Source organism: Diplotaxodon limnothrissa, linkage group LG15 (assembly GCF_057381915.1).
Source record: "Diplotaxodon limnothrissa isolate DT_005_m linkage group LG15, D_limnothrissa_male_GT1.1, whole genome shotgun sequence".
Taxonomy (NCBI): Eukaryota; Metazoa; Chordata; class Actinopteri; order Cichliformes; family Cichlidae; genus Diplotaxodon; species Diplotaxodon limnothrissa.
The window spans coordinates 18,300,375-18,320,947 of record NC_140610.1 but is presented as its reverse complement, the minus strand read 5'-3'; the positions used below and the strand labels follow the sequence as shown (position 1 = coordinate 18,320,947).

Sequence of the window (20,573 nt, the reverse complement as noted above, 5' to 3'; positions counted from 1 at the left end):
TGCAAAAAGTAGCTACTGTATATGTGCTTTGCATTGTCACAGTCAGACTTTTTCAGGAAAGCAAAAATGCTTTCAAGATTTCAGTGGAAATGCTGGCAAACTGAAGGTAACCAGCGGCACATTAGAGGTTAATCATGAATACTGACAGCCGTGTTTAATGTAGCAGAGGTGAGAAAGAGGAATATTTTCACTTGCAAGCCTTCTCATCATGTGCGAAAATGTGTGAAAACGGAAATACAGTGCATTGACCACAAATAATTTTGAAACTGGGTTTAATTTAGTCGAACAGTGGTTTTCAGTGGCCTCCAATCTGGTTTTGAGGCATTTCCACATAATAATAGAAAATACAATATTGTTACAGTATTATAAAATCATATATACTGGAGCTTTAAATTCTCTTTACTAAAGCAACTAGCAATGGAGAAAAAGTTTAAAGAACTTTAAAGGCCTTTTTCTCAACCAAATTTTGATTTTAAAAACACTAACATGTAGATAATATTTAATATCTACATTAAAATAAAATTAAAAAAAACAGTGGAGCATTCCTTTAATTAAGGGCAGGCAAATGAAATCTGTGATATGCAGCCACTGATAACAAATGGCACAGTAAATGAATGATTTACGTATAAAAAGAAGAGAAAAAGTGCCAGTGACAACCAGCTATGGCATATTTGTATTTAGGAAAAACACTAGGACCACATAAAACAATTGTCTTTTTAAAAAAGCTAATAGGACAAACCTTAAAGATACCAGCTGGCAACAAGACAAGGGGCCCACCCTTCATCATGTACCAATAAGCAAAAAGGCAATACAGGATGAAGAGCCTTAAGGGGAGGAGTGAGTGTGCTGGGCCAGTGTTTGATTTAATCTGGAATAAATTGTAGAAAGAGGGCTTATTTTAATACTAGTTACACATTGGTGGAGATCTTGTACTTAGGAGACATGTTATTATGGAACCAGATGAAACTAAAAATGACGCCCATGGTTTTGGGTATACGCTCGTCGTAGGCAAACGTCATGGCCTCGTGCAGCGGGACTTTGACCACCTCGATAAGCTCTCCCTCCTTTGGCTCACCTCCACCTGGGCTGACGCAGTTGTCATCGGACACCTCAGCGTAAAACATGGTCTGCTTGGCACCGGTTACACCGACACCCGACCTGGAGGAGAGACAAAAAATAAAAAATCTAAAAGGACATCTTCTTTCATTTTTAAACAGGGCTGAGTGTCTTGTGCTGGTGCTTCAGTATCAACACAACACTCTTAGAGACCAAAACAAAGAACTCAACAAAGTCACATATGAATTCTGTAAATCTGTCTTTCACTCTTTATAATAAAAAAAAAACCCCATATGGTGTAAAAACAATAAATTCTTTAGCATTTCAATAAAATATTAAATCTCTGCCGCAGGCGACAGTGCCCTCAGGTTGCCTGCTATTAGCAGAGCGCTTCAGTATACTGAGTACTTCTGTCAGAAACACCCTCATAGGTGTTATGAGGGTTAAGGTGATCCCCGTCTGTATAATGGAAGCAGCCTACACACAACAATGGTCGTAGACAACACCAACAGAGCTGGAGGTGGTGTGTAAGCTATATCAAAAGCGTCCTTATGAGAGTCATCACTCAAAGCTGTCCAGCTGCTGCTGTCTAATGTGGGACTGTTCGTCTCCTGGGTCTTTTCACTGCCGCTTCAAGCTCTACTCAGCTAATAATACATGGACAAAGATGGATGACTTGCCTAATGCTTATTTCCAGGTCACTTATATAAATTGTGCACTTTTAGTTTATAATTTCAGAACTTCCTCCAACCCCCGCGCCCCCCCCAAAAAAAACAAACCATACAAAAAACCCTGCACTGTCACAAAGACTGTTAAGTAATGTTCTTATAAATCTCTCTACTTGACCACTCAAAGCGCTTTATTCAACATGCATCATTCACCCATTCATAAGAGCAATTTTTCTATGCCTTTCTAACATTCACAATCCAATGGAAGCATCAGATTGTGCATCCACTGGATTGTGAATCAATTGGAGAGCAACTTGGGGTTGGTATCCTGCCCAAAGATATTTGGGCATGCAGACTAGAGCAATCAGGGATCAAACCACCAACCTTCTGATCAGTAGGTGCTCTTCTGAGCTACTGCCAAACAGTGTTAATGCACTATTAAACCACTGTAAGGGTAATTGTCAGGCACTTTTTTCATTTTTACAGACTAAACTAGTGAAAGAGCACCAAATCACAGCAAGAAACATTCATATATAGAGCAAAGAATGATCCGACCTAAAGCCAGACTGATATATGATTTTAAGACCCATATCGATACCGATATTTAGTGATTTGAAAAAAAATACGATATAGCCTTAACACATGAAGCATAAATGGATTGGTTATGTGTATTTATGAGTCTAAAATATTATGATAATGCAGTTTAAAAATAATCTTGTTTTAGTGTCATAACTAGTGATGGACTAATCGTTTACGCTCTGCCCAACTCTCGGATGAGAGAGTTGTTGCGTTTCCAAACAAGTATTGCCAACAGGAATGTTGTAGAGTGCCCTCTGGTGGATAATCTATGTAACATCAACACCACTAGCATGGCTGTGAAGGGTGTTCCTCCTTTCTCGTCTTTATGTTTTTACATTTTTATTTATTGTCCGTTAAAGCAGATACAGATATGTCAGCTAATATTGGCTGATATATTAGCCCTGTCTACATATCAGCTGGGATATAATCTAACCTATCATGTTCACGCAGCTAGTGAAAAAATAAGTGGAAAAATGTTCATTTAGATGAGGTTAATAAACAATCATATACCAATCCAACAGTGACAGCTTTTATAGACTAAGCTCATTTTCAATGGCTGTACCTATTAGCTGAAAGAGTAAAATGGCAAACAGTTATAATATTTGCCTGGTTATTTAAGTCTTTAAAAAAAAGTCTTCTTACTTTATTTTCCAAGTGAATTTTGAGAACTCACTTTACTCCCAGTGCTCAGGATAAGGGGAGCACTGGTTTTGCTATTCACTGGCAGATCATCACACAGGAAAATTGCACACATGATTTGACTAACACTTTCAGTCTGGCACCTTTTAAAATCCATCCATAAAGCTTTCCCAAGCCTTTCCAACAGACAGGAGTTTTTGTGTGTGTGCTCCAATAATCTACAGTATATATCATTTAAAAGTTTGAAACACTGCAAATGTAGGTTATTTCCTAGTAAATGCTGCACAAGGAAGTTCAGAATGTATAATTAAAGGAAATTATAACAAAATAGGACAATAGGAAATTAATTGTTAAGGGACAAGAAATCCAGTGGGAGTGACTAAAGTAGATAAGATACACAAGATAATGAAAAACATTGCACTGAGACTTTCCTGTGATTTGAGTTGATACTTGACAAAAGACCTTGACCTTGACCGAGTGCTCCTAACACAAACCATCAGCTGTAAATTATTTTTGAATTATGCGCAATAAACCCAAAAAACTAACCTGTAAGAAGTAATCTTCTTCAGCTTGGAAGCTGGCACATCGTAGCCACATTCTTCCAGCACCTCCTGGCGGGCGATCTCCTCCAGAGAGAGGTTAGGTTTGTCCACCAGGCCAGCGCAGAGCTCATAGGTGACCCCCGCAGAGGCAGGCAGCCACTGAGAAGAGCTCTCCCCTTCTGAGGCTGACTGGCCCTCCTGAGACTCCGTCGCGGCTTCTGCAGCACCCTCCTCGGTTTTTTCAGCAGACTTTGGTGGCTGCGTCTTGGCTTTTTCCCATTCACACATGTATACAGCTGATGGTGGGAGAAATGGAAGAAAATGCCAATACACTCGGGTAAAAAAAGCTCATTTTAACTGCAATGGCTACTTTTCAATCTTTAAACATTTATTGTCTGATAAATTCTATCGTGAGCTCAAGGTTTAAAATAAAGTCCCATTTTGCACTGCAGATAAATACTTAAAAAAAATGGCAAAACAAACGGACAAAACAAATAAATCAGTGCCCAGGTGTCCTTGAATTTAATAAACGCCAATGTGGAAAAGTCTGGTGACTACTAACAAAGGAGGCTAGGTTGCATCGTAATGGGACCTCCTGCAGTCTATTTATGAGTCTGTATTGTTACTTCCATTCATTTGAATAAAAAGTATGCACAGGATGTCCATAGGATGTATACCAAACTTAATCTAGATTGGTGAACATAATGAAATTGAATAAACTGTACTGCAGTGTTTTTGGTGTGCCACTTTGTGAACACAGAAAAAGAAAACTTACCTGGACGGAACTGTTTGACGAGGACAAAACAGTGTGAGGTGGTGTTGAAGATCAGCACAGATACACTGCAGACATTGGGGTGTGGGAGAAAGGCAGAGTTAAACAAATGTTATTCTCAAAGGACATGTTTTCTACCTGCCAAAATGACACATCACTGGTGCAGTGACGTCAAGTTCAAGAGAGCAATAAGTCAGTGGTGAACCATTTTTTAAATCCCTTGTGATGGAATCACCAGTCTAAAACATGCACAAGTCAAAGAACCCTGGATTCATGTATAAAGGTGGTCAAGCGTCGGGTCCAAACGCTGGTTTTTGCCAGTTGACAACCAATACTTAGACTTCCTGAAAACAAAAGACCGCCTGGTAAAAACTACTACTCTACCAAATTTCTTTACCTGGCACATTCTCAAAAACCAGTATAAAGCTACCATAAATAGTGACATCACAGCTGTTGCACGACACAAGCAATGTCATGACTTTAAACTTAATGCAAGATGCTACTTGGTGAGGGGGGGGGGGGGGGGGGGGGCTTCTCGTCGCTATGTCTGTGTGACTGAGGCTAAACAATCATACCTGTGTTTCATTGTGTCTGGTTTCCGTTACAATGTTCATCCACTTGAAAGTAGTTTTACTTGATTCTGCAGTTTATAATTAATCCTGGTTAATCGTCTACTGGGTCTTAGTCCTTCAGTTCATCCTCTGTCTGAAACGAGTTGTTTCAGAGACTCTCCATTTAAATAAACCTTCGTCCAATTGGTTACCCTTCACAAATGGAAGATGTGAAAAGCAGGTGTGTGGGGCTTCTGTGCAAAAAAAAAAAGCCATCTGCCTGAGACGCCCATGTTAAGAAAATCCACCCTTACTAACATTAAAAAGAAAGTTGGGGAAAAGAAACTGAAATATACAAAATGTTATGTAGTTCTGTGTCATTCAGGGAGACACACATCTCAGTGTTTAACAAAAATCATAACCTACAAACAAACGGAACGATCATACCCCTGACTTAACCTTTGTATTAGACATTTCCTGTTACAAAGACCTAAAAATAACATGCCACTAAAAATAAAATGGTCTGCCAAAATGAACAGTTTTCTAAAATAAGAGTCTTGCTTCACTGCTGATATTCACAATGACTCTTAACAAGCAGGATATGGAGATAAAATAGAAGGAAGGTCAGCATGATATGCTTCGCCACTGGCACCCAAAGAGCTCTATAGGCACAGGTGGGTCACCGCTCGAGTGTGTTTGTGTGTATGTGTGTGAGAGTCTGACTGTTGCTGTTTGTGGCGACTTGAGGCCTGGGGTTTGTGTTGGGAAAGCGGATGCGTCTGAGGCAGCAGGAAGCCCTGCCCTGTCTTTCCCATGGAAAGAAGGAACCAAGAGTTTGCTGGTACAACACCTAGCTGCAGCTCCTGGGCTGATACTTGGTTAATGTCTGTTTGCGTTTTAGATTTTCAGTTTTGCCTTTTCAAACATGTGTAATGTCAGCTAACTGGTTAATCCTTCTTAAAAACGGGATCATTCCCTTTTTAGTTTATTTTATTGAATCCACTACCTCATTTAACCTTCAGTGAAAACAAATGTCTAGTCCCTACAGTGTGCATTAAATCAAAGGAAAAGTAACTACAGACCTCACTTTTATTGGTACAAACACAGATCATAGCACACACCGATTAAAAAGTCATTAAAAACACCTCTACTGTGCATACTTAAAGTTAATAAAAAAGGTAAAGGAGACTACACCAGGTAATAAATGTAGCAGCAAGCAGGCCTGTAAACTATGACAGCCATTAACTGCCATTTTTACAAATTCAAACATGCTTGCTGCTTTGTTGGGTCCTTTTTCAAAACACTTTTGTGTTCAAAATTGCAGAATTGAACTTGCACTTCCAGCAATAACAAGTTAAAATCAAAGCTGGAATTAACTGTGGGGTTAACTTATAAATCCTTATAAATTTGCATAAAATATACCATCTCATGGCCCTGAAAACAGCTTCAGAAAAAGGTCAACCATCTTTCTATTACTGATTAAAAAGCCTTTGATTCATATCTGGATCCAGTGAGCAAACTCTGCGACTTATCTATTCAGCTCCTTTCGCCATACTCCATTGTTTGCTCTCACCTTGAGAACACAGAACAGCCATTTTCACCTCCTCCCTTGCATCTTTCTAGAGCTTCTTTTTCACACTGATATTGCTGAAGCTGATTGCAGATATACACGAGAAGACTGCGCTGTAGGGCAATATCACCTCACAAGACACAAGTGAGGAGGATGTAGACAAAAAGTGGGTCACAGGCCTGAGGCATTGGAGCTGTCCCTTGTGGCAAGTCATGGTCTTATAGTGCTGTTACACACCATTACTGCTCTTCTACTGCTTCCTGGTGAAAAAAAGGAGCTCTAACAGTTAAACCAAGAAGCAGGCTAAACAGACACTCAGGACTTTTCATGCACGGTTAAGCTTTCTCTCTGGGGCATCTGGCTGAACAGCGGGAAATCTGGGTTAAGGCAGACGTATGAGACGCAGGACTAAGGTGACTACTGGTAGAAAGCTTATGGTTTAAGGATATTATTATTTGGCCCAAGTCCCACTAGAAAAAAAAAATGGGTTAAAGGCTACACAATCCATCTTCTGCTGTCAGATCGGAGCCAAGGACATAACCACATCCCTTCTTTCATTTACCAGCTTTGGTTTAAATGAGTCAAGTGTCGTAATATTACATTTTTTAAATGAATTATAAGATGCAAATTCTTTATTGATATAAACAGAGCCACATTACGAACTAATAAAACTCACAGCAAGCTAAAATGCATTAGAACAAACAAACAAACAAGGGTTTAACACAGTAATCATTTTATTTTTATCTTTGCCTTTCTGTTGCCTCTGGGCGTCTTTTATTCTCAGATTCATTATGTGAAGCTTTCTGTTATAAATAAGGACTACAAACCAATAAGAATGGCACCTGTGCAATGAGAAACCACCTATTTCCAAAGGTTTATCAGCAAGCATCTTAATACACATATATAAAAACAGGCAAAGAAGGACATGAAGCTGATGTCCCATAAGTATGAATGATCTAAATTATAGTTTAGAGTGTAGTTTTTATGTTTGTCTTGTTTGGAAAACCATTTCCACGCAGTCAAGTGTGATTTTACAGTCAGGTAGCTTTTCTCAGAAGGCAATATGCAAACTTCAGTTAGCTTTGTAAAGTTTTAACGCTCTCCAAGCTCTATAGAAATAGCAGTTTCTTAAATAAGTTAAAGAGGTAAAACTATATACTCTTCAGATACTTTATTACTAATTCTGTTAAAAATGTTGCAGAGTTTGTTGTCATCCATGACTCACCTATAAAGTAATTTGTGCTGTTGTGTCTGAATGTGTCCCATGGAAGAGCAATTCAGTTTCATGTGTTTTTGTAGTTTTCAGGTCAAACCCTGCTTGTGCAAACAAAGTAAGCACTTGCTCTAGATAAGTGGCAGCTAATGAAGCATGTACTTCCAGAATCTTTGGCTCCTGCATTGACGATCTGCACCTCTAAGTCAAAAGCCACTGAACATTTTACAGTCAACTGTCGTATTTACACTGAGAGTAAATTGTTCCCCTTGTGCAGAGTTAAGTACTATATCTAAGGCAATATCCACACACGGAGCTATTAGCAGTTGTGTGGCAATCAGAGCCCATAGAATATCAATTACATTGAGCAATTTCAAGTGACAACGGGAGAAATAACCCCCGGGCAAAACGATATGGACAGGTACAGAGGTAAATTTTTCCCATCTTAGAGCAATCGAAGTGACTACCAATGAGAGCAAAGGATATGCAGCAGTCGATTGAAAAACACATGGGTGGCAAATGCATTAAAGGCTTAACAAGGCAAATAGAGCCTGGAATGTCCAGTAGCAACCAACTGTCACAATATTTAAATATTGACAGGCCTTAAGAGGTGAGGCCTGTCCAACAAGAAGATGAATCCATAACATGTGGAATACATGTGAATAGGTGGATAATCCACATAGTGAGGGAAAACCCTTGGGATCCTTCAGAAGAAGCTAAAAGCAAAGACTGTGAACCAGATACACCCTGAAACATCATGAAATATCATGAAAACCCAGGTTATCAGTTAACCTTACAGTTTAATTGTATTTATTTATGCAGTACTGTCAAGACCTTTTAATAATCTTGGTAAATGAAATTTCTATTAACTACTGTAATTTCCCCAGGAGGCCACTTATCAAATAACCGCAAATCTTGGTAAATGTGCATGCTTATGAAGCAGATGAATAACTGTGCACGTCGCCACAAACTCATCTTCATAAGAATTTTAGAAACAAGCTGAAAAAAATGTATTCAATAACGCATCTCATAGCATTCTGACTACAGTCTCTTCTAGTCTAATGTTCCCTTTGATAAAAAAAAATCTGTCTTTCAAATCTTTGACTAGTTCTTCTGAAAGACAACATCCTGCTGAGAAGAAAATGCTATGCACACTTGCACAAAAATGCAAAACAATCCAGGGTCTATTTGATATATGCCCCACGGGGAATAACCCGTTTCGCAATATCCACATGGGGTAGAGAAATGCAGGTTTGGGTTTACTGCTTCTTCCCTCTGTGGCACTATTTTTCAGAAGAACTTCTCTTTGGGGTCATTAGGAGAACAAAATGGGGCTGAAATAACCCGAGACTTACCTCAGGGCATTATGGCAGACTGCGAGTTGGAATTACGGCTTTGACGCAAATGTGTGATATTTCTCTTACAGAGCCCCACTAAAGTTCAGACATTTATTGCCACTTTCCCTGTATAATTGCATGGCACTGCTTTCTTCAAAACAAGGTGTGTTAAGGTTGACGATCCTCCAAATACAATGCATTTTTAAGAGAAACCAGATCATTGTGGTGTAAAAATACCAGAGAAGTCAGATGAGAGGAAATTGGTTTGGATGTTCAGGAGCAATCTAGGAACCAATAAGGCTTAAGCCTACCATGGTCTGGAAACTGCCGTTTTACATAGCCAGAATGACAAGAGGTATGTGTGGAAGACTAAAGGCTTTTAAACTTAAGTACACTGGACCGACTGCCAAGCATGGTGGTATTAGCATCTTGCTCTGAGGTTGTTTTACTGCCTGTAGTACTGATACACTGCATAAGTGGATGTAATAATCAAAAACGAGAACTACCTCCAAATTCTTAAAGCTTTACTCAACAGTTAGACAACTGAAACTTGCACACAACTGGAATGATGCTAAACACACATCAAAACAGGTTTTGGAATGAATAAAGCAATCTAACATTAAACTTCGGAAATGGAATCCCAAAACTGAGTCTATCCCAGTGACGTTAAAAATGTTATTGCTCCGACTTGTGAAATTATGAATTCTTATAAAGCAACAAATCTTGTCATGATCTAAAGAAACCTGAGAACCAGTAAGAACCAAAGTCATTGACATCTATCAGTCTGGAAAGGATTACAAAGCTATTTTTAAGGCTTTGGGACTCAGGCAAACTACAGTGAGAGCCATTATCGACAAATGGAAAAAAACTGCCAATAATGAGAAAACTTCTGAGCACGGCTTTATGTTTAAAACAAGCTCTCGAGATTGAATAACCTCTCCTGACATAAACATGTATGTTATACAATTTCTCAACAATAACAATGCTGTGTGTCAAGGTCTCATTTCAGGCTACATTAATGTTTTCTTACCTCTTCTGTGTAGTCTGGTATTATTTATTAGCCATTTAGTTTGCCAATAAGATGTATTGAGTAAATATACATGCAAGTAAAGGACAGGAGCAGTAAAAGTAAATTGAAAGTGTTTTTTACCTGTCATGGGTCCGCATGAAGTCCCACGATTTCTTTGTACCATTCTGCGTAGAAATAAGATGACAATAAAACACCATAAATTAAAAAAAAGTATGATCTCATAGTAATTCTCAAACACTGCTGGGTTCCAGCTGTATCAATCAAAGTGTTTAAAAAGATAAAGAGTGCCTACAGTTTGCAATCAGTGTATTATAACCTGTTTTATTTCATATGACTTGCATGACAAGATATCAAATCCCCTCTCATTTGGTTAACAAGAATATTTGCTGCACAATTAATGTTGTCTTATTGAAAAAAGTGCACCCAATAAAAACATCTGCAGATGCAAAGCAAAAGAAAAGCACCACGAAAAACGTGTTTTCTTTTTATGCCTTGCAATTGCCTCACAATTGCAGAGAGAGATTCCCGATAACTAAACAATAAAACCCTTAAGTGACAGAAGTTGTTGTGTTTGAAAGCCCTGTGGACACATCAGCACATTGGCATAACAGGCAGCTTCACTCTTTCAGTAAATTTCCATCTGTATAATTATGATCAAGCTGCAAAGGAGGTGTGTTACCCACACAAAAGACAGACAAAAATATTCCAGAAATCACAGGGCTTCAATTTATAGCTTGTGACACATGCATTGTCTGGCATGTGACTCTCATCTGTAAAATGATGAGCTAACATCCTGAAAGTTTGGTTTCCTTTCTTTTACATTATTTTCATTAAAAATGGCTGGAAAAGATTTTAGGAGTTTGTTCCGAAATGTATAAAGCCAAATTTGTTCAATGGAAAGCTACATGCTCTAAGCTTTGCTGCTTTTTGAAAATATAAAAACTGGCATATCCACTTCTTTTAGCATGTATTGGCCAATACATGTCATTGCTTCAATTAACTGAATTCCTAAAGCTACATTTAGCTACATGGGTCAAAATGTCAGGATAAGGCTCAAGGTCAACCTGCTTTCTACATACAGCAAGGCCAGTGTAAAGCTAGCATGACCTAATGCTACAATACTCAAGGTGAAATAATACCAAAATGTTTGTCTATTTCCAGCATTTACTCAGCCAATACAGTGGCACTGAAGAATAAGTCGGGCAGATGAAAACAACATTCATCAAAGCTATAATTACATGAGTAATGGAAAACAGCGTTTTTTCGTCTGTTTTCCGAAAACAGCTGAAAAAGCAGGAGTAACTTCCAAAGAAAAGGTGTGCCAAGCTTATAGGATCATTACCAAGAAGACCTGAGGCCATCATTGCTGCCAAAGGTTGACTTCTTACTTGTCATTTAAATAATTGGTTCATGTACCATCAACAAGCTCTCCCTGTGTGAAATAACCACATTAACCTAGCATATTCCTATCTCTGCATCCAGTGCTGTTTAAATATGGTAAAGTTGGCCTACATTTTCTATGCCTGAAGAAATATGGCCTTGATTCAAATTTAGGCTGCACCTCCTCTCCACCTACGAGCTCTTTCAAACGCAGGGATGACAGTTTTACTAGAACAGGCTTATCCCAGCTACAACACACGGTGTGTTAGTGAGCTGTTTTCAGTACCACCCAAGAAAAAGGGAGGTGGTACGGCTAATTTCACTGATTCAATCAGACAACATAACTGCTGTTGTAGCAACATGATTTGTGGTTAAAGCTGCAATATGGAATTTAAAGATTTCTATCTGAAAGGGAAAAGTTTAATCACAACTACTTGATTGTGTGGAAGTTAATTTCCTTTCAAAGCATGTTCCACAAACAAAATCAGCCCAAAAAAAAAAAAGAAGAAAGAAATGAGAACGGCAAGCTTGGAAGGAAGGAAGAGGCTTTATTTAGCACCCATATTATCAGTTACTCATTTCTTTTTTTTTTTAAAGTTCATTCATTCATTCATTCAGGGTTTCATCTGTAGCGTAGTAACTAAATGGCTGGGGCCTTTCTGTATAGAATTTTCATGTTCTGTGGGTGCTCTGGTTTCCTCCCATATTCCAAATAGATGCAGTTAGTGAGGTTAGGTTAACTGGTTATTCCAAATTGCCCATAGGTATGAATGTGAGCACATGTGGTTCTCTGTCTGTGTTAGCCCTGTGATAAAATGGCGACCTGTCCGGGTGTTCCTTGTGACCCTAAATGGGATAAAGCGGAAGAAAAAAGATGGATGACTGAATGAAAACAATGCCTTAGATCCCAGTCTCTCCATCCTACAAACTGGTCAGTGACTCTCTGGGAACTACAAATCCCTTGAGATAAAATGTATATTCCTTCACCAAATGGCAAGTGACTGCTGGAACTAACCAGGTATAATTAATCATAAAGAGGTATACGGATTTCACCAAAAAACAAACAAACAAACAAACAAACAAAATAGCAATATGACTCAAAACTATGATATTTACAAGACCAAAGAAAACCTCACATTTTAGGAGACAGTTCTGTCTTATGTTGATTACTTTTGCTTGATAAATATTTTGAAGACAAGTGAATATCATAATTTGCGCTGTACAATAGCTGTGTTACTACATTACTATCCCCTCTGTAAATCTGCGTCTAAGCAAAGGAACTAAAATGCACATCAACAAAATGCAAGCTACTGCAAGAACACGGCATCCAGCGCATGATGTAAGAGGTCATAGTCACATGACCTTAGCATGAAGCCAAGCCAGGATAATTCTGTTCATGCACCATTAACTGTCCTGATTTGGTGTGAAATGGAAGCATAAAACATTTATGTTCATTTATTTGGCTCCACAAGTAAAAGACTGCCCACTTACATATGCAATTTTACTGCATACTTTTATTTTAAAGCTGAGATAGCAACACTCAGTGATTAACTGAAGGCATTTTCTGTGTCAAATAAGAGAGGAATTCCTGTCAAAAGATCATGAAAGAGTGAAAAAGTCACTGCAATGAAGTCACTCAGAAATGCTGTAAATAAAAATACATTTTTACTCCAATTGCAGTGACTAAAAAAAGAAAAAAAAGATAGAACAATGAGAGTCATACATAATCTCATGTTCAGCCATTATTAAAGGCCTGATATTATGTGATTAAAACACTGCAGACATGCTGCGGGTGTAATTACTCACTAAATCCTTCCATGTCAGAAATTGGTATATGTGTTTTACATGCCATCATATGAAACCAAGCCCTTTCACTTCTCCTTATGAAAGCAAAGCTGGTATGGTGATGGAGTGTGTGATAAATCATTTTGTCATGACTGAGGTAGGGATGCACGTCTCGTAGCTTGTTGCTTTATAAAAATGCTTGGCTCTGGAAAATGCTCTGCTGAGGCGGAGTATTTTTGCCATCACTGAACGTATTACATGGAAATTGCAGGGTATTTGCATAAGTAAATGGTTACAAATGCATGCACTAGGGCCCCTAAACCCATCCATGTTGTTCAGAACTGAGCCTTTGTCAAACTGAGGCTATACATTGCATTGCTGTACAGCAGACACATTAAAATATACAATAGAGCTATACTTTGAGATAAAATGGCATTTTATAATCCAGTCCTCCAGCTACGGCAGGTTATGGTTAAAGTGGCCCTACAGCCAAGTACAAAAACAAGATCTATCACAGGACCAGAGCCTCTGTGTGAAGGCAGCTGAATAATCTCGAGAACCCCCAGAACAACCTGGTCAACCTCCCGGTACAGAAACACAAAACAAGAAGAATCTGAGCAAGATTTTAAGACAGAGACTGAACCTTCAGAAGAAAACCTTCAGATCTCTTGGAACAAATGCTAAAAGGAGTCAAAAATGCTTAGGTGGTCAATAATGCATCTAAAGGCTTCTGAATTTGCTCAGTGCAGAAGAAATGTGCAGGAAAGGTGCACCATCAGTTCAGAGTAAGCTGCAACTACTATACAGACATTTCTGGTAACAACACAAACTCAAGGTTATGAAACAGTGAGGATAAAAATAACATCCAAGAAGGTCTTTCTATTTAAAAAAGAAAAAAAGAACAAAAGTCATCTGGATTTCAAGATTAAAGAAATACCTTAATGTTGTCAGCAATTTCAGACAGCACCACAAAGAGACTAGCAAACACCTCGAATAGGGTTTGTTTACAGTACATCACCATTAATTGGCCATGATTACTGTTAAAAACACTGTAGATACAACACATTTATCTTCCAGCAGTGACCTACTACATAAGGTAAAACTGCACCGCATGAATGTGTCAGCGCACACACATTCCCTCTTTAGTCTCCTGTCACCACTCACAGATGGCGGGGTTCCCCTCATTACTCAGGCCACTTGCTGAGAGAGGGGAGGCGGGGACAGCTTGAATGGCCCAGGGGAGATGGAGAATCATGGCCGACACAGATTACGACAGAGAGATTAGCCCACGGGGGGAAAGAGAGAGACACAGGCAGAGAAAGAAAGAGAGAGAGCAAGGCAAGCAGAAGCAGGCTACACAGGACCTTGAAATTAATGTGGTCCCTCTGGCTTTGGCCATCCGAAATGACAGGCTCGTACGTGAATGGCTGTTGTAGGGAGGGATGTATGGTCTTGATCTTTTAGGTGCTTAAAGTCTAATAACCATCACACACACACACACACACACCTTCTATGCTGACTATAAAGCAGACAGCTGCAGCAAGAATAAAAAAAATTAACTACCATCCTCAAATACAATAGCTCCCTTTGAGTCTCATCATGCGCGCTCCAGTTTTTTTCCTGGTTTCATTTATAGTCTCTCTGTTTGACCCTGCTGTCTCGACAAAGGCAGCAGGACTATCATTACAACGGTCAACGTGTTTTAAAAGTAACAAAAAGCATCTACACGTGCAGGGGGGGGAAAAACCAGCATGTGCAGTTTCTTCTCAAGGACGCAGTTTCCAAGTACAAACTGACTGTGTCCTCCAGTGAAATCCACAGAGAGTATATAAACCTCAAATCAAGGCCAGTATACATCAGTGCCATCACCAAACTGAACTTCAAACCTCCTGCCTGGTCTGTACCATACACACACTGAGCCATATTATTTTATTTAGATACTTCCATTAAAAATGTTCCAAAAGGTACAAACACCACGAACAAGGTTGAGTAGTCCAAGTCAGTGATACGAATTAGCAGACAAGAGGCTAAAGCAGTCACAACCGCCGTGTTCCTAACTCTAAGCCTCACCAGACACAAAAGTAGTACCATAAAGCAAGCACAATACGTCATTCTTCTTGAAACAGGAGCTTTACTGACCTCTCAAAATTCCTTATAAAGTGTTGTGAATGTCAACTACTTCAGCTGCTACTGAAGGAAGGGTTGTCTGCCAATCTGTCTCCAGCACTACTGTTTGAAGTTGTATGCCAACTGCAGGAGGCAAGACAGCACTGTTGGTATCAATACTGTTGCAACTGAGTATCCAATAGTAACATTTTTAGTACTGATTAATATTTCAGTATTGATGTATTTTTTTTTTTTTTTGACAACTCTGGTGGATTTTAGTTAGTTTCTGGAACTTATTCACAGGGGAACAAAAACTAGATGCTCTCTCTGGATCAACTAAACTGACCATAGTGCACCAACGTTCTATCTTCTGTCATCATTAGCCTAAATTGAGTCTAAATGAACATAACATAGTGCTTATGTTAAGGACATAGTGTTTTCAGTGAAAGAAAAGTTTCGTAGAGTATCGAAGAAATCAAATACTTTAACGCATTTATCTCATGGCAAACCTGTAAAATCAAATTTTGAAATAATTACAATTGATGGAACCGTTATTCATTAAATCTAGACTGTTTAAACTGTGATAACCCGTGTTGTTATTGTGTTGTGAACAAATAATTTTAATAATTATATCCTCCTGGAACTGTGCCCTTATTTATAAGCAGATAATCACTATGGCAATCAGTTAACTGCTGTGATTCAAGCACGAGCAGATAAATAACCATTCACGTAAGAAAATGTGCGCTTCAAGATCATAAAGATCTCATATTCATTCACTGGCTGAAAGACGCACAAGGTACATAATTCTAGATGAATAATTCAAATCATTATAATGAATAAATAGAAGGTAATTATCTCGCTCTAAGCACCAACTCGTGATTCGCTGTCAGCACGAGGCGACAAACATAAGAGGGGTTTCCCAGAGTCAACAGAGCACAATCACCTGCTTTGGAGAAAGCACCAATAAACACTAATGATGCAGAGAGTCTCTTATGCATGACATTATGTACTTTTGGAGTGTGTTGCTGTGAGTGTGAGTAGATTTCTGTTAATGGCCAATAGCAAAAGCTGAAGATGTACAGATGAACATAAAAGGATTGTGGGAGAGATGCTCCCTCGGCATGACTGAAAAGCCTTTGTGGGGAGTCTCTGAACAGCCCCTCCTGACGTGCAAGGCAGAAATGATGAGAATGAAAGAGAAGGCAGGACAGAGAGAGAAACACAGAGGGTCCACCCGTCATCTCTTTTGTTGTCCATCTGCTGTCTTTAGCCGTTCCACCATCCTCTTGACAGGCTTAACCTTCCCCCTCTGCTGTCACAGGTGTGTACCCCAAATGGGACAAACTCCCAAAAAGAGTACCATGGTACTTGAGTTTTTGGATTACACTGAAAACAACAATACAAAAAAGAAGCTTCCATACATGTAAACCACAATTTGTCACTGCAAGTACCAATTAAAAGCCCTTTTTTCTCATTTGTTTCCAAAACAAAATATACAAAAGAGTCTTTTTTGGCATGTACTAATTACATGAAACAGATGTCATTAACGTGCTCTTATAATCTACTGTGTAAGTAACGCAGCAGCTCCTAAGTTTTAAGAATGAGTTCAGCACCACAGTCACTATCCAGGTTTTACACAACCATATCCATAGCCCAGCAACAGAGAAACTGCACAAATATTTTGAAACCTAAAAATAAATTCATCCTGGACTGCCGCCCGTGTTTGGGTAAGGAAGCACTTCTCACTTTGCAAGGAGACCATCGGGACACAGTCATCACACTTTGCTTTTAGTGGGAGGACAATTTTTATAGTAAATTATTAATGGCTAACCTAAAAAAAGTCAATCAAAGTTCATTGGCGGGGACACTTTCGGAAGCCCAGACCTTCTCATATTTAAGATGCATATATAAAGCAGTGCAGTGAGGTAAACGATGAAAATGAATATCAGATTTTGGTCAGAGATAATCAGCACTGCCTAAATTATTTTACCACCACCTGGATAAGAAGCTAAAGGTGGATAGATCATAGATAGATGCTGGCATGGATGGATGAATAGTGACTAAAACTGCACCCGCAAGCCCCTGAGACACCTATGTCCTTGGATAATAAATATTATCGACCTACAAGACAATTGACTCTGCACAAGAAGCGCTGCAAAAGCAAGGACGTGTTTGAAACGATTAAGTCATATTTACACCTGAATGCTAACTAGGAATAACAAAGTCTAGTTAGAAAAAATGAATCCCATCAACATGAGCATAAACATTTTTCCCCTCTTTTAGGTGACTTGGAGATTAGCACTTGCTATTTCAACCTCACTGAACTGCATTGCATTCATATTCAGAAAAATGTGAGATAACTGTGGCACTATGATCTGAGTCACAGCGTGACTAAATGAATGACTGAATGAATAATTTGTAACTGATAGGAAGAAACAGTGAATATCATTATGGCACTGACAAAGAAACCAAATTTTATTGGGGATGGGAATCAAAACCAGTTCACGAGCTTATCAGTTCATTTCATCAGTGTACGCTACATCTCTCAAAACAATCAAACTCAGAGGAGTAGCTTTCCTTTTGCAAATACTTTTTTTCTCCTGTTTTTTCCCATGTGTTCAGGTGCAGTGAAAGTAACAACTGCAGTGCTTCTAAAAAAGTTAAGTAGGCTTATTTTTTTCCACACCTAAAATTGATGATGAGCCACTAAGAGAGTCCGTAAAAATACCTACAAGCAGAATTAGTAATCACATTAGCAAAAAATATACTGACTTATTTTCTATTCATCCTCACTAAGGAAACTTATTGGGCATGGTCAGTAACAGTCCAATCTTACTGATTACAGTCTTCCTCTTTTCCTCTTACCTGGTAGCTCTATATTCAACATCCTTTGTTCAATATATACTCACTATCCCTCCTCTGCACACCTCCAAACAATCTCAACCTTTCCTCTCTGCATCTCTTAATAATGCTGACTCAAATTGCTTGATAACTGAAAAACCAAATTTAGGTACTCAAAATAACTGGGTAAGCCTTATTAAACTAAAGCGTTTGAATATAAAGGCACATCTACTATGGTTTATATTTAAGACAGGAGCATGACGTTGATACTAACAAAAAGACTTATAGTTATATTTTCTTAATTGAAACTTAATGCAAAAGAGTGATGCTGATCTGAGGTAGGAGCATGTTTCTCTGCACAATGTTCTGTCCATGATCTGCACATTTTTGCAGGTCAATAAAACACAAACACACGCATAACACTTTAAATCCCGAAAGGATATGAAAAGGAAAAACTACTCAGTGTCGCTCAAACACAAGCCTGGGCAACTTAGCTCTCTACACATCTGAACTTTCAAAACCTTCGACCTTACTAGACCCACCAGACTGGGTCACTTTGACAGCTGAGATCAACAAGTCTCGCCTGTCTTTACAGTGCAAATAGCGCGAAAAAAACCCCTCTCTTTTCACGTTAAAAAGACCAACTCGAGCCATCTACATCTCCTCGCTCTAATATAAAGCATGTGCCTCTGTTAAACCATGAAAAAAACCCTCTGCAGTAGCAGCAGGCTACCGTTAGCATGGTAGCTCATAGCTCCCTGTTAGCTTAGCTGTCTCGTAAAACACAGAGGTAACTGCGTTTCAAACCAGACCAAATACAGACCTCTTTAGGTCGTCGTGGTGCATGTAATGCCAATTTTTGCTGTCAGTGATTGTGTTTAAGGTCGGCTTAGCCTTCATGTTATGCTAAAAAAAATGAATGGGGGTGGGGGGGGGGGGGGGTTGGGTTAGCCTACATCATCCAACAGCATCTACTAGCCGTTATTACTCAATAATAACTCACCTGGCTATAGTGCACCCTGAACGGCTTTAGATAGTCAGACTCTGTGCACGGAACCACTTCAATGTTGTTAATCTCTTCCATAGTTTACACTTGGAGCTTAGATTTGGAGGCTCACCGCTGTTGTCTGTCACCCGCACACTAACTGACAGTGAAGGAATGCCTACGGAAGCCGGGAAAGGACATGAGACTTGGCAGTAAGGGAACAACAAAGGGGGGAGTGAAATGAATGGCGTTAAATTTATATAACAATATAAATATATGTGAAATAAAGAAGAAAAGAACAATGTTTTATTGTTGCATCATCTTAGCCCCAGTTATCTTTAAATGATTAGTCTAGATTAACCTAAAGAGCCAAGGACAATGCAATATTGCACACTATACATTCTATGTCACTCACCAGTGCTGCCCATAATACTAGGATAAAGGATGTAGCTATCTTCTGATACCTGTTAGATGGCAAGACAATGTACTTTGTGCAAAGGGAAACGTGGTGGCTGATGACTGAAACCAATGAAAATGCAACAGCCTGCAGTTGTCAGCTTTTCAAAGCCAGCTACAGCAGTCAAACCATCTAAGGCTTCACTCACGCAGGCCTAGAGACTGTTCTGACAGCATCTGATTACTAGGGAAAAATCTGTATTCTCTGACTGGTTGGCTCTCATAAGGTGACTGCGTTGCAAAAAAGGCTACTGTAACAAAAACCTCAAAAAGCTCTTCCGTTCTCCTAACCCTGACTTGTACATTCTGTAACTCCATGCATACATCACCGCTGACAACCATATCCAGGATGTTAAATCCAGTCAGTCAAAACCACATGAGGTTCTACCCTATATTGACTGTTCATTTATCCCACCTAATAATACCACTTGGGTCAGTTCAGCACAGAACCCAAGGTTAACAGCGTTAAGTTAACTGCCTTTTGATCTGTGTGGATAGTTTTCCTCTGTGCTGGGTGAATTTTCCTTTTTTCATTACTCAGTCATGGATTTGAGCCCACTTTGATTGGCAGATGTTCTAAGACAGGCAGCTGTAGCTGATATGTGTCTGGAAGACAAACTATTACAGTACTGTTTATGTCTGTCCATCACCTGTACACACTTTTTTCCTTTCTCTTTCTTTTGCTACTTGGGGGATTTTTCCTTATCTAAATCAAGACTGTGAATACAGAGGGTATTTTATGCTGCAAAGATTTCTGTAAAGTCTCTTGAGGCCTTGTGCCTTGTGATATTGGGCCATACAAATAAAAGTTACTTTATCCTGTGAAAGATCACAAGAGACCGAGTGCTATTATCGTAACACAGACACCAATTTATTGCTGTAAATAAACCTGCTGGCAACTTTTGACATGTGAGTAAAATGTGAGCACTTGAATTAAACCCATAAGACATGAAGATAGGCTATGTTATTATAAGTCTTCTACAATTTTACTTGAACAGGTTTGAGCTTGTCATAAAACCCTGATCAGTACTAACAGGCTTCAAATAGGGTAACCAGCTGCTGA

The 20,573-nt window shown here is 39.1% G+C and overlaps 1 protein-coding gene across 1 annotated transcript; it reads right to left on the bottom strand.

Moving 5' to 3' along the window:
• Positions 1-563: 563 nt before the first annotated feature.
• On the bottom strand, positions 564-19,203 carry nudt14 (nudix (nucleoside diphosphate linked moiety X)-type motif 14). The gene is made up of 5 exons (XM_085372590.1): positions 19,073-19,203; positions 10,078-10,121; positions 4,260-4,324; positions 3,489-3,780; positions 564-1,158 (listed from the first exon to the last, which is right to left on the bottom strand). Exons 1-5 carry the CDS (start codon positions 19,151-19,153, stop codon positions 909-911), a joined length of 732 nt encoding a protein of 243 aa, XP_085228716.1. The 5' UTR covers positions 19,154-19,203; the 3' UTR covers positions 564-908.
• Positions 19,204-20,573: the final 1,370 nt, after the last annotated feature.

Bases quoted from the DNA above. Each gene is read 5' to 3' on its own strand.
- nudt14 (XM_085372590.1), bottom strand. From the start codon at position 19,153: ATGGAAGAGATTAACAACATTGAAGTGGTTCCGTGCACAGAGTCTGAC. The intron at 3,781-4,259 runs GTAAGTTTTCTT...TCCCACCATCAG, and splicing joins CGTCAAACAGTTCCGTCCAG to CTGTATACATGTGTGAATGG. The intron at 1,159-3,488 runs GTTAGTTTTTTG...TCTCTCCTCCAG, and splicing joins AAGAAGATTACTTCTTACAG to GTCGGGTGTCGGTGTAACCG.